Below are 15,598 nucleotides of genomic sequence, written 5' to 3'. Positions count from 1 at the left end.
CCTGCCAAGCTAGTGAGTTTTATGAGCTGCAAACAAGATGCAGTCTTTGGCCTTGGGAAATGTGGCCTTTACGTTTGAAGCTTTAATCAGCGTACTGACAGAACTGACTGCAGTCTCAACATCTCAGTGAATGTCAGGTTAATCTGCATTACATTTTAATTAAAAGCAATAATATTCTATGCTGTTCCAGTGCTCAGCTAATTGCTCACCACCTCGCATACCAGCAGGCTCCACAGGGCATGAACACTCCATCTGAAATGCCTCATGAGGAATTCATAATGCATTAGCCAAGAGCCTGGAGGTTACACATAACTTAAAGTAAATGGCAAGGATGCTATGTAATATGCTAAGGCTAAATCACCTAATTTGGAGGAAAGTATCTACTCACTTGGAATCATAGAATCATTAAGGTTGGAAAGGCTGCTAAGGTCATCTAGTCCAACCTTCAGCCCATCCCCACCATGCCCACTAACCTCAGTGCCATAACTCCTCAGTTCTTGAGCATCTTCAGGGATGTGACTCCACCACCCCCCTGGGCAGCCTGTGCCAATGCATCATCACTCTTTTGGAGAATAAATGTTTCCTGATATCCAGTCTGAACTTCTACTCTTACTCTTGGAATAATATCTGTATATCAGATATTTACAATGCATAATGCAATAGCAGAGTAAGTTCCCAAATGCTATAAACAATTCAGAACCAATTTAAATACCTGCATGAAGTTTAATCAGCTTTGGCTGTGTTCTTTATTTTTGGATAAGAACCACCATAAAGTACCACAGTACCACAAAATAAACTAATATAGTAGTTTCTTAAATGATATGAAATATGGAATCATAGAATAGAATCATAGAATCTTTCAGTTTGAGTTGGAAGGGATGCTTAAAGGTCATCTAGTGCAACTCCCGGGCAATGAACAGTGATCTACAGTTAAATCCTCACTTAGCAGTATCTCTGTATTACTGTTTGATTATCTAAGCTCACAGGTTCTGCTTCTTTTCGTATGGGCGCTGAGGGATGACAGATTTACAGCGGCCACGATGCTCTCATATGAGTGGCATTTCCGGGAGCAAAAACTAACTCTGCCAATACTTGCACTGTGTAGGTCAAAAGTGTCCAAGCTTTTCCTGGACCAGGAAACAAGTGTGATTTTCAGACTCTATACATGGCCCAGCACCAATTACAAATGCAGAGGCAGTGATACACACAGCAGATATTTGCCGAATCCACACAGAGGTGATGCACACTCTAACTGCTGCTCCAGCAAACTCTCACAGCCTTTCTTCTGCTTCAGCCTGCCATCCTTCACTGTACAGTACAGCTGACATGTATCTGAGTTTCTGTGTTGAAGTAACAGATTAAGCCCAGTTCTAATCAACATTTAGAAATGTACCAAATTCATTGTCAGAGTGTGAAGAGCCGTCCAGGAGCCTTTGACTCTCCAGTTATCAGTGCTGAGCATCCCCTATCTCAGATAGATTCGGGCTGCTTTAATGGGCTTGGGGCTGTCTAGAACAAGAAAAACCTGTCTGTGCTTCCATCAGCTAACTCCTTTTTAAGAGACAGGGAGTCATGTCTCACTTTAGGGAAGAGAGCTGTAACATCTCAAAATAGAAGCATGTTTTGGTCACCAGAGTGGGCCCAGAACTGAGTTCCAGCACTCACAGTGCTCCTCAGGCTTTTATTTCTTACATTTGGTGTTCAGTTTGGTGCGGGAAAAAAGAAAACTGTGGATTCATCATCTGACATGCTAAAACCAAGTTCTCACAGAGAGATTTGGAGTAAAAAGAATCACTACAGCTGTTTTAGTCAAGAATGGTCTCTGTTTTTGTTATATTTATTTATTTATTTTAAGAAAAAGGACCACAGGCAACTCTAGGTTATTTCTATGGTGGGACTGGAGTTGGTGACACCCCTCATCTGTAAGAGTGTGTTGTTGTTATATGCTCAGTAGGTGAGCTGTGGCCACAACTGTCACAAAAGAACTCATCATTGACTCCATCTAGGAGAGTCAAAGCCAAGAGGGTGCTGGAGGTGTCCGACTGCTTTGGACATGACTTCATAGAATAATAACACTATTCTGAAGGTGAGAAACCTCAAAGGGAATCTAGTGGAGTATTTTGAGGAGGTGCTGAGATTGTGGCAGATGAGGCTGCAGACATAGTTCCTGTAAGCTTAGACAGTCCTGGTGGTCTTACACCTCCTGGGCTGTGTATGCACCAAGCCAAACACAGCAGCTGAGTGCAGTTCTGTGGAAATCCCGCAGACTTTCATGGTCCAACTCTGAGAAGGGACAGACTGGGACTGTGTACATGGGAGGAACCGTGTTAGATGCGTGGAACTTGCATCTTCCCACGGGGGTAATGTGAGGTCAGCGCTGCCCCAGGGGACAAGGAGCAAAGGGGACGGAGGTATGGCTGCGAGTAGCGGTCACAGCGGGTACTGGGAATGAGCACTGAGTTTCTTGTTCGCGTTCTCCCCCTTGTCTTTCTTTCTCATTTGCCATCTCCCTTTCTTTTCCTTTCCCCTTCCTATTTGCTTCCCCCTCCCTCCCCTTTCCCTCCTCCCCTCCCACTTCCCCACTAGCCCCAGGGTCACCTCCCCGTGCACACAGCCGAGCTGGGTGCTCGGCTCCGCTCCTAGCGCAGGGCTGCGGGGCGGCTCCCAGCCCAGAGCCGGCCGGGGCGGTCCCACCGCCGTCCCCTCCTCCTCCTCCAGCCTGCGCGGGGCAGGGGAGCGCCCCGCCGCCGCCGAGCACAGCGGCAGCCGCGGCGCGGAGCTGCTGCCGGACCCCTTCCTCCTTTTCCTCCTTCTCCTCCTCTCCCTCCTCCTTTTCCTCCTCCTCCTCCTCCCCCGGCAGCGCATCATGGCCCCCCCCGGGCTCTGCCTGCTGCTCCTGCTCCTGAGCAGCTCGGGGCTCGCCCCCCCCGCCTCCGCGCAGCCCCCGCCGCAGCGCGGGAGTGTGTGGTGCCCCAGCCGCTGCCTCTGCTTCCGCAGCACCGTGCGCTGCATGCATCTGATGCTGGAGAGCGTGCCCAACGTGTCGCCGCAGACCACCATCCTGTGAGTGGCCGGCAGCGGGAGGGGATACCTGCGGGGAGGGAAGCACTCGGGGCGGCGGTGGGGCCTCGGCCCTTTGTTTGCAGCCGGGGGAGGGGGCTCTGCCCCGCTGCGGAGCTCCCGGAGGCTGCGGAGGGCCGCGGTTGAGCGCTGCGGAGGGGCTGGCAAGAGGGGGAGCGACGGTAGGGGTGGATGAAGGCTCTCCGCTCGCTGCGGAGGAGCGGTGTCCCTGTAGGAGCAAACCGGGATTCAAATGTTGGCCTTATCCGCTTCGAGTCACTACAGAACTTGAGGACGTGCAACCCTACGGACCGTGCGGTCCTGTGCTTAAAGCAGGCGGGACTGAACTGTCAGCTGAAGCGCCCATCCGGTCCTCTGCAGGGTCAGGGCTCGGCTCTCGGGAGCGGGATTGCGGCAGGAAGTTGGAACTAGACGATCTTTGAGATCCCTTCCAACGCAAGGTATTCTGTGCCTGTGGTTGTGTTGGCTGTAAGATTTGGCGCTGCAGAAGCTCAGCACTCAGGTTGGTCTTATTGAGGCGGTCACCTTCCCGGCCATTTTTTCCCTCCTGACAATAAATGTAAAGTTCTAAGGAAGCATTGTGAACAGGTTCCTGTCAAGGGAAGGGTTTGTACCGCTGACCCACTCGTGTGCTGCTGCAGTCAGAGCTCCTGGCACCAGCCCTGTCCATCCCTGCACACATGCACTCATGAAAGCAGTGCTTGGCCCTGGGAATCTTCTTGCTGGGCCTCCTGTAATAAATGGAGCTGTGACTTTGTCAGGTATTTTCATAGGGGATCCATAAAGCTGTGGTGTGTTTCAGCTTGCAAGTGTTGTTTAATGTGAGGAGTGCAGTCACTAATGTTTTAACTGAGTTCCTCCTTGGCAAGGAGCTTGTCCTTTTGGCAGAGCCCGATCGGTCCGGCAGCACTTGTAAGCCTTTTAGGGAACAATTCAGGAAGTGGGTGGTTAATGTTTCTTACATTTGAAATAAAGTACATTCACAGAACACCTTCTGCCTGGAAATTACAGGAAACCATGTAAAACTAGTTGTCCAAATCGTCTTAAATAAGTTAAAAATAAAAAAATACAAATTGTGAACTTTAGAGTATGGAGGGAAATTTTTTGTTTCACATTAGAGGTAGTGAGAGAGAGAAGAGCTGCAGTGGCACAAAGCGTTTGATGGCCCTGGCCAGGGCCGAACTTCCCTTATGGTGGTTATTATTAATCTTGCAGTGACTCAGAGAAGAATGTATGAACAATGTGAGCATTATACTCCTCTAACGCCACTAATATATCAAATTGTTTGGCATCCCAAATCAGAGTGGTCATTTTGGCACAATGCATCCTGCAATGCAGCAGAAGTAATTAAGAAGAAGTTAAGGGGTTCTTTTTCAACTTGACGAAGAACAGTGATTCTCAAAATAGGCTGTGGGTGACCATTGTTCTTCAAAATTTAATGGGGCCTTACTTTTCATCGGAGTATTGGTATTTTCCTTTTTTCAGTGGCTGACAAGGGTCAGCTATAAATATGCTAAGGTCTTCAGTAGTACAACTTTTATAAATGCACAGTTAGTTCTTTTGCTAGGGTTCTGCTGAATGGGAGTGGAGAGGAGATGAAGTGGAAGATAATCTGTCAATATGTGTCTCTGGGACAAAGAACACTGATACAACTTGTTTAGCAACAAGCATGGCCAGGTTAGATGCGGCCCTTGGCAACTTGATCTAGTGGGTGGCAACCTTGTTCAGAGCTGGGGGCTGGAATTGGGTGGGCTTTAAGATTCCTTCCAACCCAGGCTGTTCTGTGGTATGATTCTATGACTGTACGTAAATACACTTGCCTACCCTATGAACTGCTTACCTTTGGTTCTTGGAAGAATAGCATCTGTTTGAAGTGCTCATTGAGTTACCAGGTGATGTGATGACCAAGTTTACCTTACTGCTTTGTGGAACTGCAGTTTCTTTTTTTAAGCATGAAATCAAAAGCATTTATTTCTATGCTGGTTTGATTGTTAGTATGTCTTCTGTTTGGAGGCTGTATGTTAAATGCTTTTTAGTGGTGGTGATGATAGCTAGTTAATTAGAAATAATGAGTTAACTTCAATAGAGCATCTTTGCCTTTAAAACAAGGACTTAAGAAGTCTGGCAAATTGTGTTGCTAGTGGATTAAGCCCATTTTACGGATGTTTGTAAATTCTATATTTGTGTCTGCTTTACTTCTTTCTTAAGACACAGGTGAGGTAATGTTGTAACAACATTGTTGTGTTTTCTTGTTTATAAACATATATTTATTTTGTGTTTTTCCAAGCCTTGGTTCTGAAAGCTGTTGCATTTTTGGAAGCAGAGTTGACTTTGTTCTACTTCACATATAATTTTTTTCTATGGATTAAAACAGCATGGGGCCAGAACAGCAGTGCAGCCAAATGTTTTTTCCCCACATATCAAAAATGTCTACTCATAATCCCAGGCTCGCTTTTGAAAACTGCTTGTAACATTGCTGGTTGCTGACCTTGCCAGTGTTACTCCTGGCTGTACATTTTCTCACTTTTCCTGCTTCTCCCACTTTTTGGCTCTTCCCCTTCCTTGCTGCAGGCTGGGATCCATGGCTTAGATTTCTTTCGTGCAGGAGCTTCTCGCAGCTTCAAAAGTGCTTATGGCATCTTATATGAGCACATGATTTCACCTACGATGAGGGGATTGCTCTTCTATACATAGAAGATGTGATCCTCTTTGTAGTAGGAAGTCTAGCATTCCGTGATAAAATCATAGAATGGATTGAGTTGGAAGGGACCTCAAAGATCATCTAGTTCCAACTGCAACTGTGGACAGGGTGGCATACTGGTAGATCAGGCTGCCCATGGTCCCATCCAGCCTTGGCCCAAAACTGATTTTTCCTTGAGAGTGAAGCCTCATCTCCAGAGTCGATTGCAGAAATACTTCATGACTTCAGTGCTGTTGTGAAAGGTTCCTTCAGTCTCTAACTGAAAACTGAGTGCTGGTGTGCCCACAGAAATTGCTTTATGTATGAGACCATTGAAGTGGTTGAGGAATGTAAAATTCTGGGTATGGAACTGCTGCTGTCCTCTCCTCCCTGATTATACCTGATCTTACTTTTGTTTAGAAGATATTTTAAACACAGAAATCCCCTGTGGATTTAACAGCCATTTCTAGCTCATGGCACTTGAAATTCTGACAGGAGGCCTTCGAGTGTTGAAGCAATATGTCAGTATTTGCATCTTGTCTCAACAGGACCAAAACCCAAACCTGTCTACAAGCCTGGCTACACGCACTCAAACCGGTACTGAAATTTGTCCGAAGTCTTACTTGACAGCACCTGGATACTCTCATTCTTTTTTTTTTTTTTTTTTTTTTTTGCTAGCTATGTAATGTTTGCATGCTCTATGAGCATGATTATATTCCTTCTAGCTGGGGCTCAAAGACTGAATAATAGAACCTCACTGTGTAGTAAGCAGGTAAGAATTGACCAAAAGTATCTGTAACAAAAGGAAGTGGATTTGATATGCACTAAGAATGACATGCAAGTTACTGAAAAGGAAAACACAACTCAAGACAAGTCACTTGTAATAGTGTTTGCTAGATATAATTGCTACTTTGACTCTCTTCTGTGTCTGTTACAAATAGCATAACAGAATAATCATATTTGAATAAGGAAGTGTAATTTCAAGTGATCAGAGTTTTATAGGACTTCTTTAATTGTACTTACTCTGGGTGAGTTGCTATTGGAAGGGAGTCAGTGAAGCTGAATTGAAGGCAGCAATCTCAGTGACACTTGTTACTTGTTACACCATGCTTTTGATCACAGTTCCAACATATTCTACAGATTGGATAGTTTACATGTTCTATGAGGGCTGCTTTGAAAGTAATGCCTCTTATTTTATGATATTGGCGCATGACATCAAAAGCTTACGCTGGTAGAGTGGCAGTCCTACCAATATTCTGTTAAGTTTTGTTAGTATGTGACAGATAGCAGTACAAGAGAGGTCTGACAAAATGGAGTCTGACATGGAAGTGCATATGAAGCAAAGGTGTGAAATTGGATTCCTCCATGTGGAAAAAAAATGTCTCCCAATGAAGCTTGCTGTATGTTTATGTAGAGCAAATGGTCAATGTGAGCACAGTGGGGTGGTGGTTGGTGCGTTCCAGCAGTGATGTTAGTGATGTGAAAAGCAAGCCATTCCTGTCAGACATGCACAAATGTTGTACCACACAATGAAGAGTGTCTCATTCCGCTCATCTAGGTGAGCAGGCAAATGGTGGTGACTATCTTGAGAAACAGTATTTTGTAGCTGAGAATTTGCTCTATGAAACAGTGTTACTGTGCTCTTTGTATCTGTTGTAGTTTCCAAGGAAATAAATAAGAGGCTTTACTTTTGGAGTGACCTACCTACGAATTGGAAACTTTTTCCTTTTTTTAACTTCCATCTTGTAGTGTAAATGTCAAAAATTCATCCAAAGGAAAAGGGGAAATTACTTCTTAAATTCCATCCGGAGTTTCTAGATAGTAGAATAAGAAGTACTTATATTTGCCTCAGAGTTCTGTTATAATTTCTGTGGAATCAGGTCTTGTGTATTCAGAATGCTAGTGAAATCTATTCTTTTCAAGAACATCTGCCTTAATACAATTGGATAAAAGAAAAAAAAAAAAAAAAAGGCTATATTTCACAAATCACACACATCTGGAGTGTAAATGAATTACCAAAGAGATAGGGGTAATGGAAACTTAATGCCATTTTGATATTGATTTGTGGATAACATTATGTCTCCTAACAGGCATTTAGGGAAAAGGAATAGGCAATATATGTAATTTCTGTAGTGCAGGAGTCTCTGAGCCATTACAGTGGAATGATGTGTGCTACTTGCAGATCTACTGTTTGCAAGTAGTGCGTTATCAGTCAGCAAAGCATCATGTTATTCTCATCTCAAAAATGCAGGATTTTTGCTTCCAATCAGATCTTTGAAAATCTTTTAGAGAACTTCCACTAGACTAAGGAATTTAGAGAGCAAATAATTACACTTTGATGCCGTGTGGGACAAAGAGTTGTAGTCTCAAATCAGGGCTATGACTAAGTTCATTCACTTTGCTGAGTATCAATTTAGGCATAGGATACAGATGAGAGATATGCCGCTGGTTTCAGATTTCAGTTAAAACACGGAGGTCTAGGTATACTTAGAGTTTAAAAAAAAAAAAAAAAAAAAAAAAGTTAAGTACAGATACTGGAGATTTTCTTGAAGAGAATCTCTTGAGAATAGCTGAATGCAGACATGGATCTTGTCATACACTTGACCAGGCCATGAGCTGCATTAGATGCCAACAACAATTTCCTTGAATTACTCAAAGCAAGGGAATGGTATAAAATTATTTCAATAAAATTATTTTAGGTCTTCCTTCATAGGAATTTTATTACCAACTGCAGATTTAATTTAAGATTAAAACATCTACATTTATGTGTCTGTACTTAGGGATCTACAGCCATATTAGATTTCTGAGCTTTCCCTATGTTGAGTAGCAATTTACCAAATGCAGTCAATTGACCCTGGAGAAAGATTCAGATCACCCCGAAGGGAACATCTAGGACTTGATTCATTTTCTAACTGTAGGTATCTAACACCATTTGAATTCCCCTAAGGGAATCCTTTCTAGCCTCCATCTGCTTCTCCAAAAAGGATGTAGATTAGGGCTACACATTGGGCCTGTGTCGTACCTACTTGTTCCCAGCAGTTGTTTCAGCCCAGGACAACTTAAAACAGCAGATACTGCTGAACTGAATCAGGCTGCTGCTATCTGGGCAGTTTAGTAATTCTCCAACTAACTGCGCTGACTAATCTTCTGTTGACAATAATGGGAGTTTCTACATCTGTGTGTAGACATCTGTATTTATTTGTCTAAACAAAAGTTTATAATGTTTTCAGAAGAAGATATTTTCATGATATTTTCAACGGAAAGAGACCGTTTACAAAAATCAGAGGCTAAGGAATACACAATGCATAGAGTAATTCATTTTCATGGTTGCTAAAAGAGGAGAATTTCTACTGGCATGCCCATTAGACCCTATTCTCTGAGTGCCAACAAGTCAAATTAATGCTAGAAAGGATACTAAGCCTCCTCAGCAAAGCAACTTTGGAGAGTAGGTAGGGTATGAATCCTGCTAAAGCCGTTCCTGGGCGCTCTATGTGTTCTGCTGATGGAATAAGCCAGGGCCATGGTGTGAATGCATTGAGATATTTACAGAACTTGTAAAATGTGTTTGGCCTTTAGCGGGGGGAAAAAGGAATAATACTGATGTAGTGGTTGGCATTTACTGGGAGATATCATGGAAATCTGCTGAAGGACATAGCAGAAGATCCAAATGTGTCTTTGTTTCAAGAACATGTCTTCAGATAAGTAGATTAACCAGTGGGGAAGTATTTCTGTCATCTCAGCATAGAGTTCATCAAGTTCTTTGTTTAAGACTGGGGGAAAAAATATGGGGAAAATCATATCTATCGTTTCCTGCAAGTATCTTACTGTATATTTAATATAATACACTGTCACCAGAGGAATACATTGTATTATATTATAGTTAATAAATACAATTTTTGGTTTCCATCTTTTTTTACTACAATATATTTTTGACTAGTAAATATATAACATTTGAATATTAAAATGCTAAACACCTATATTTTTTAATGGGCAGATGCCCAGAGTGAGTAATACAAATGATCCATTTGTCCTAATACCTTTTCTTTTAGGGTTACTGAATGTGCAGCTTGTAAAAAGTCAGGTAGTATAGAGCAAGCATGTAGTGGTTCATTCCTATAATTCATTTGCAGGTAATGGATTTGCCTCAGTAGATCAGGCTAATGATTGGACTTGATGATCTTGAAGGTCTTTTCCAACTTATATGATTCTATGATTTTTTTCTGATGGAAGAGACAATGAATATTCAATCCCTTTCCATTGTCTCAGTGCCAGCCTGTTTTCAAAACAGAAAAGTCTTGTTACTGAAAGGTCAGTGTTCCCGAGCTTTCATCATCTGAATTTCTCCTTCCCCACTCCACTGTGTTTTGAGGTGATGAAATTATAACTTTCAAACTGTATTTGCATGGAGATTTCTGGTGTGTGAGTTAATGGAGATTATAGAGCTGCTTTGCAAAAGTCTGTTCTTGTTTTCTCTTCCTTTCCTAGTAATTCTCAGCATCCTACCTCCGTTTCTTGAACTGTTGTTTTCACAGAATCATTAAATGTAGCTAATTATTGACACTAATTAGCAATGATTAGTTCTAGTCTTACCATTCTATTTGCCAAGCTTGCATTGTTTTCTCCATCGACACTACTTTGTATTTATGTGCATTTGGTCTATGTTTTAATTTCTGGAGTAATGGCAGGCCCTTCCTAGTCAGAGTTTGTGAAAATAAATGAATGTCATAAGAAGAAGTTCATCATCTCATTGTTCACCTCACTTTTACTTCTGAATGTATTGAACAATACAGAACTCTAGAGATAACTCAGAACTACAGATAACTGAAACTCTACAGGTGACTTTGTTTTACTGTAAAAATTTACCATTTACTGCTGGTATCTCTTTATATAATTATCCAGATTATGTAAAATATTTGTTTCGAGTAACTGCTTCAAAAAATTGTCATTGGGAGTTTGGGCTGTAGTCAGTCTAAAGTTTTTTCTTTTGTTCTACCAAAACTTTTTAGAAAACCATGAATTTAATCTAGATCTGTGGGTTGCTGTTGCTGTCTAAACCCACAGTTGAAAATCCCAGTTGAAAACCCACAGTTTTAAATGTTTTTGTTTTCCCAGTTCTGCTGACGGTTGACTTCAGTTGCTACTCAGTTTTTCCAAACAACAAAATTAAAAGAGATGAATTGTATTATTTTTCATCATTGCTTTTGGGAATCTGTAGGCATGAGGGACATAATAAGAAATTTATGAGTAGTAAGGTTAAACATGGGACTAGTTAGTCACTGGAAAGAGTAAGAATGAATGCTTGGACATGAGTGAAAATACACTTTCTACCCTAATTCCCAAAGAAGACTGATGGGAAAACAACAGGGAGATGCCTATCTCTTGTATCATCACGAGTGTCTGTATCTGAAATGCAGATAGGAGTGAGTTTCATCTAACAGTCTGGTAAACACATGCCTAAGAGAAAAAACATGATGAATAAATTTTCCAACCTCCTCCATTTTTCTGATTAGGTCTTACTGACTTCTCTCCCAGGTGATGTCAGTGCTCATTAAGAGAAGAGATGGGAGTGTCATTAGCCAGCAGGAAATTATAGAATAGTTCAGTTGGACAGGACCTTCACAGATCCTGTCCACTCCAGGGCAGTCTGAAAGTTAAAGCTTATTACTGAGGGCATTGCCCAAACATGTCTTGAACGCTGACAAGCATGGTGCATCAACCACTTCTCTTGGAATTCTGGTCCAGTGTATAACCACCCTCAGAGAACAGAAATATTTCCTAATCCTCCCCTAGTGCAAGTTTGTACCATTTCTGTATGTAACTTCATCATTTCGATTTTAAATAAAAGTTAAGATGTCTATGTGTGCTCATGGATTGGCTTGTAAAGAAACTAAGCTTGAATTAAAAGGTCAGAAGCCTAGCAAAAAATAAAGCAAGTAGAAAATATAGCTGATAAAGAAGAGATAAAGATAGAAGGAAGTGTGGAAAGAAATGCAACATAGTATAATAGGAGAAATTGCTCTTGCTGTTACGAAAAATAGCAGATAAAAATGATTCAAAAAATAATGAAGAAGAGAAATAGCGTGCAATGTGCAAAATTGCATATTTTTTATTATTTGAATTACAAAATATCCTTTTACAGGAAAATTTTGTTTTGTATAATGGGTAAAATTAAAATATTCTATTAATGTTTTCATCTTACTTTAAACAATGGAAAAATGAACTGTAAATTTCCACTCATCTTGATTCATCTCTCAGAATGGTATTTTTTTTCAATTACTTCTTGTTGGATTCATATTTCTGAGTCTTTTAAAGCTCACTGTACTTTGTTTACAGTATTATTTCCCACTTCATGTAATATTTTGTGACCAAATATTTTGAACACTCTAGCTTTCAGCTTGCAAATGTGACCTTATGGTTAGCTTTGTATTCCTGAGTACTGCCCAGGCTTCTAACTCTTCCTGGACTTGGACATTTACTGAGTCTCTTTCCAGTAAGTCACACTATGTGTATACAGTCTCACAGGCTATGTAATTCTTCACCTTACAGAAAAGGTCCATTTATAAAGGTGGTGTTTAAAAGTCGTATCACACAAGGTAAGAGAACTTTATGTATAAAAAGTTAGTTCATACTTTAAAAACTTGTGTGCATGCGTTTTATATGTGCTTATACATGATACACATAGAGTGTGTCTGTGCGTATGCATAGTGAAGTGGAAGCAACTGAGCTTCATTTGTCTATCATTTGTTCCATTTGGATTTGATGAAAACAAAATAAAAATAACTTCACTTTATTACTGCAAACATGGGCAGAGTTTCAAGGCAATCCAAAGAGATGGTGCAATGAGGGCTGGCCAAGCTGGAATAGAATGACTCAAATATTTCCTTTTGCTTCCTTTGCTTATCTGGCTGCCAGATTTGACTTTTTTTTTTTTTTTCCCTTTTATTTTTGGTATGGAGTTATTACTGTTGCTAATGAGAGTCAAATGAGTCTTTTAAAAATAAAACTGAATGGAAGTTTGATTTATTGCAAATAACAAGGATTGTTACATCCCTTGAGAAAGACAGGGAGAGATTGGTGTGAGCTCTGAGCTTCACCTCCTTTTGTTTAATTTAGATGTGTATACTAGTTACTTGTAGCAATGATTAGGATATTTAAGGGTTTGGACAGTGCCTGGCACAGCTTCTTAAACCCTGTGAAAGCTTCTAGAATGAATGTAGTAAAGTTTGGTACAGTGTAGCGTTCTGTTTTGGTTTCCCTAAGTAAAATAAGAAGTATATTAATTTAACTCCAAAATTTGTTGTAATGGCCATGACATGGCTCCCTTTTCTGGTATGATCTGTTGTTGTTTGGACTTTCAGTTCTTCTATTTTCTTTCCAATTACCACTCCCCAAATCTTTTTGAAAATTTTTGTTTCAGCATTCTTTCCCCTTACATCACCTATTACAACACTGCTCATTGCCTGGCTGCTCTGAAAAATGAAAACAATAATACTTTGTACATGCCATTACCTTAAGAGTAATAACTGCTTTTGGCAAGCAGAATGGTGACTGCTAAATGTCAGCATCGTGTTAGCCAGACTGATGGATTCAGTACCCTCTTATTAGCTATTTGGCTATGGGTTTCCCTTATAGGAAATGAAATATAGCATGACTGAGTCTGTGCTTGCTTTGATGTGTCTGCAAGCAAGGGCAAGCATCTATGGCTGCATGAAATGCGGTACAGTTTTCAGTCTCCTCAACACGGTTAAATTCAGAACCATAGAACCATGAAATCAGCAAGGTTGGAAAAGACCTCCGAGATCATCCAGTCCAACCATCCACCTACCACTGGTATTTCCACGCTAAACTATATCCCTCAGTACAATATCTAGATGTTCCTTGAGCACCTCCAGGTGGTCACTCCACCATCTCCCTGGGTAGCCTATTCCAGCACCTGACAGAAGCTTACGGGCTCTGTCTGAGGTTCACCACATTCTACAGAGGGTAAATATTTCTCTTTCCATAGTTTTGATTGGCCACATGAATGTAAAGTCACATTTTTTGATGTTGGATATTGCATTCTATTTAATGACCGATTCAATAAATCTCTCATCAATATGATTCAATAAATGTCATCAATATTCTAACCTTTAAAGCGTGTCTGCTTCAAAGTCTTGTAATGTTTTGAAAGTGGATGAGAAAACATTTTTGAATCATATTTTCAAAAATATTTTTGAGAATGTGTGGTCTGGTGTAATGGTAACTCTAGAGAGCCAGTCTAAAAGCAAAATGAATATTTTGTGTTTCCTGTGTATGCTGCTCATATAACATAAACAGCTGGAGCAGCAGTGTGGTGGTATGGCATTGTGTGTAGGAAAAACACACAGTGACTTGTTGCTGCTGGGAGGCTGCATTTTAAGGGATATTTTGACATTGTTTAGTTTGGTGACAATCATTTGAGTTCAAGAAAAAAGTTTTTTGTTTGTCATTTTCATAAATGTTTTCTGAGAAACTTGAGAGATAGGAGTATTTTAGGGTGTTTTTTCAAGATGTGAACTGAAACATAAAATTCAGTTCTTTGACCTAGGTGACGTTCTCTGTTTCCATATGGAAAGACCCAGATGTTTGGTTTCAAGAAATGTAGAGCTGTGACAGGACCTCAAGAGCAGTGGGAGCACTGTGGTTATGGGAGAAGGTGATTTGCTCTGGCCAGATTGAAGTCATTAACTTGCCTATCTTGCCTATTTAATTTTATTGGCCTTGGTGAAGCCTATGTAAATGTAATAGCACTCACATAGGGTACTCTGCTGAAGCAAATCAATTGAAATGTTCACTCATTAGACTTTAGTTTATAGCTAATGCTAGCTTTACATGTGGATTGAAGGTGTAGCTGATTTCTCTCAGGCTTTCTGTGAAGACCTTTCTTCATACAGATTTCCCCTATGCTTTGCTTAAAGCAATTTTTTAAAACTCAGATTATTCTGCATCCTGAGTGTAAGTTAAATCACTTGAAATTTCTAAAATTTTGATATGCATTGGAACATTTTTCTTGACTAAGTAAAAGGTAATTTTGAAAACACAGACAGGGAATCTTCTAGTGCTCCATTACAATGTGGGTATTTCCTGAAGTGTGCTGTGCTGTGGGAACTTTGTCTTTCTGGAGCAGAAGTTTCCTTTTGACACCTTCTGTTTTCTTTATATGTTTTGGATGCATCTAGAATGTGAGGAATTGCACAAAAACTAATAGAAACTGAAGGAAGTTTGTTGAAAATGTCTGAGATGAAGTGTTCATTGCAGATTTCCAGCTGAACAATCTGGGAAAGCAATGAATGGCAGAAAGCAATTTTTATAATAATAATTAAGCCAGCATTCAGTGTTAGTCTTTATACTCATCACAATTGTCTAAATGATATACATCCATGAAAATATGCAAGATATAAACATATTTTGAATGAATTTGTGAGCAGGCCAAGCACTTTACTGACAGCACAGGGGAAGTTTTCTACTGTCAATGAACTTACAAAGTAAACAACACTCAGGGAATAGGTAAAAGAAGTAGACAAATATGATGGTTGCTCTGAAATAATGCCTCCTGCTTTATGATGTTGGCCCACAACATCATAATGGATGTTGGTGTTATGGCATTGGAAGCTGAAGCTTCTCAACAGTATTTCCTTACATTTTGTTGCCATGTGACAGATGGCAGTAGAGGGACACTCTGACGAAGTGGTGCCCAGCATGGTAGTGCGTATGAAGCAAAGGTGAGGCATTGAATTCCTTCATGTAGAAAAAATGGCGCCCACTGACATTCACTAATGCTTGTTGAATATTTGTAGAGACCAAACAGTGGATGTGAAC

General features: G+C 40.7%; 1 protein-coding gene across 2 annotated transcripts in view; it reads left to right on the top strand.

Annotated features, from left to right (window-relative positions):
* The first annotated feature begins 2,743 nt into the window (after positions 1–2,743).
* The window catches only part of PXDN (peroxidasin), a 77,713-nt gene continuing 64,858 nt past the window's right edge, over positions 2,744–15,598 (top strand). For both annotated transcript variants that reach the window (XM_090136334.1, XM_031610776.2), the window contains exon 1: positions 2,744–3,063. In XM_090136334.1, the coding sequence (XP_089992460.1) occupies positions 2,867–3,063 (197 nt within the window). In that variant the 5' untranslated portion in view covers positions 2,744–2,866. The remainder of the gene's footprint in view (positions 3,064–15,598) is intronic.

The sequence above is a fragment of the Phasianus colchicus genome, chromosome 2 (assembly GCF_987193195.1).
Source record: "Phasianus colchicus chromosome 2, bPhaCol1.hap1.1, whole genome shotgun sequence".
Lineage (NCBI taxonomy): Eukaryota > Metazoa > Chordata > Aves > Galliformes > Phasianidae > Phasianus > Phasianus colchicus.
Note: the sequence above shows the minus strand (reverse complement) of the source record. Positions and strands in the feature narration are given on the sequence as shown.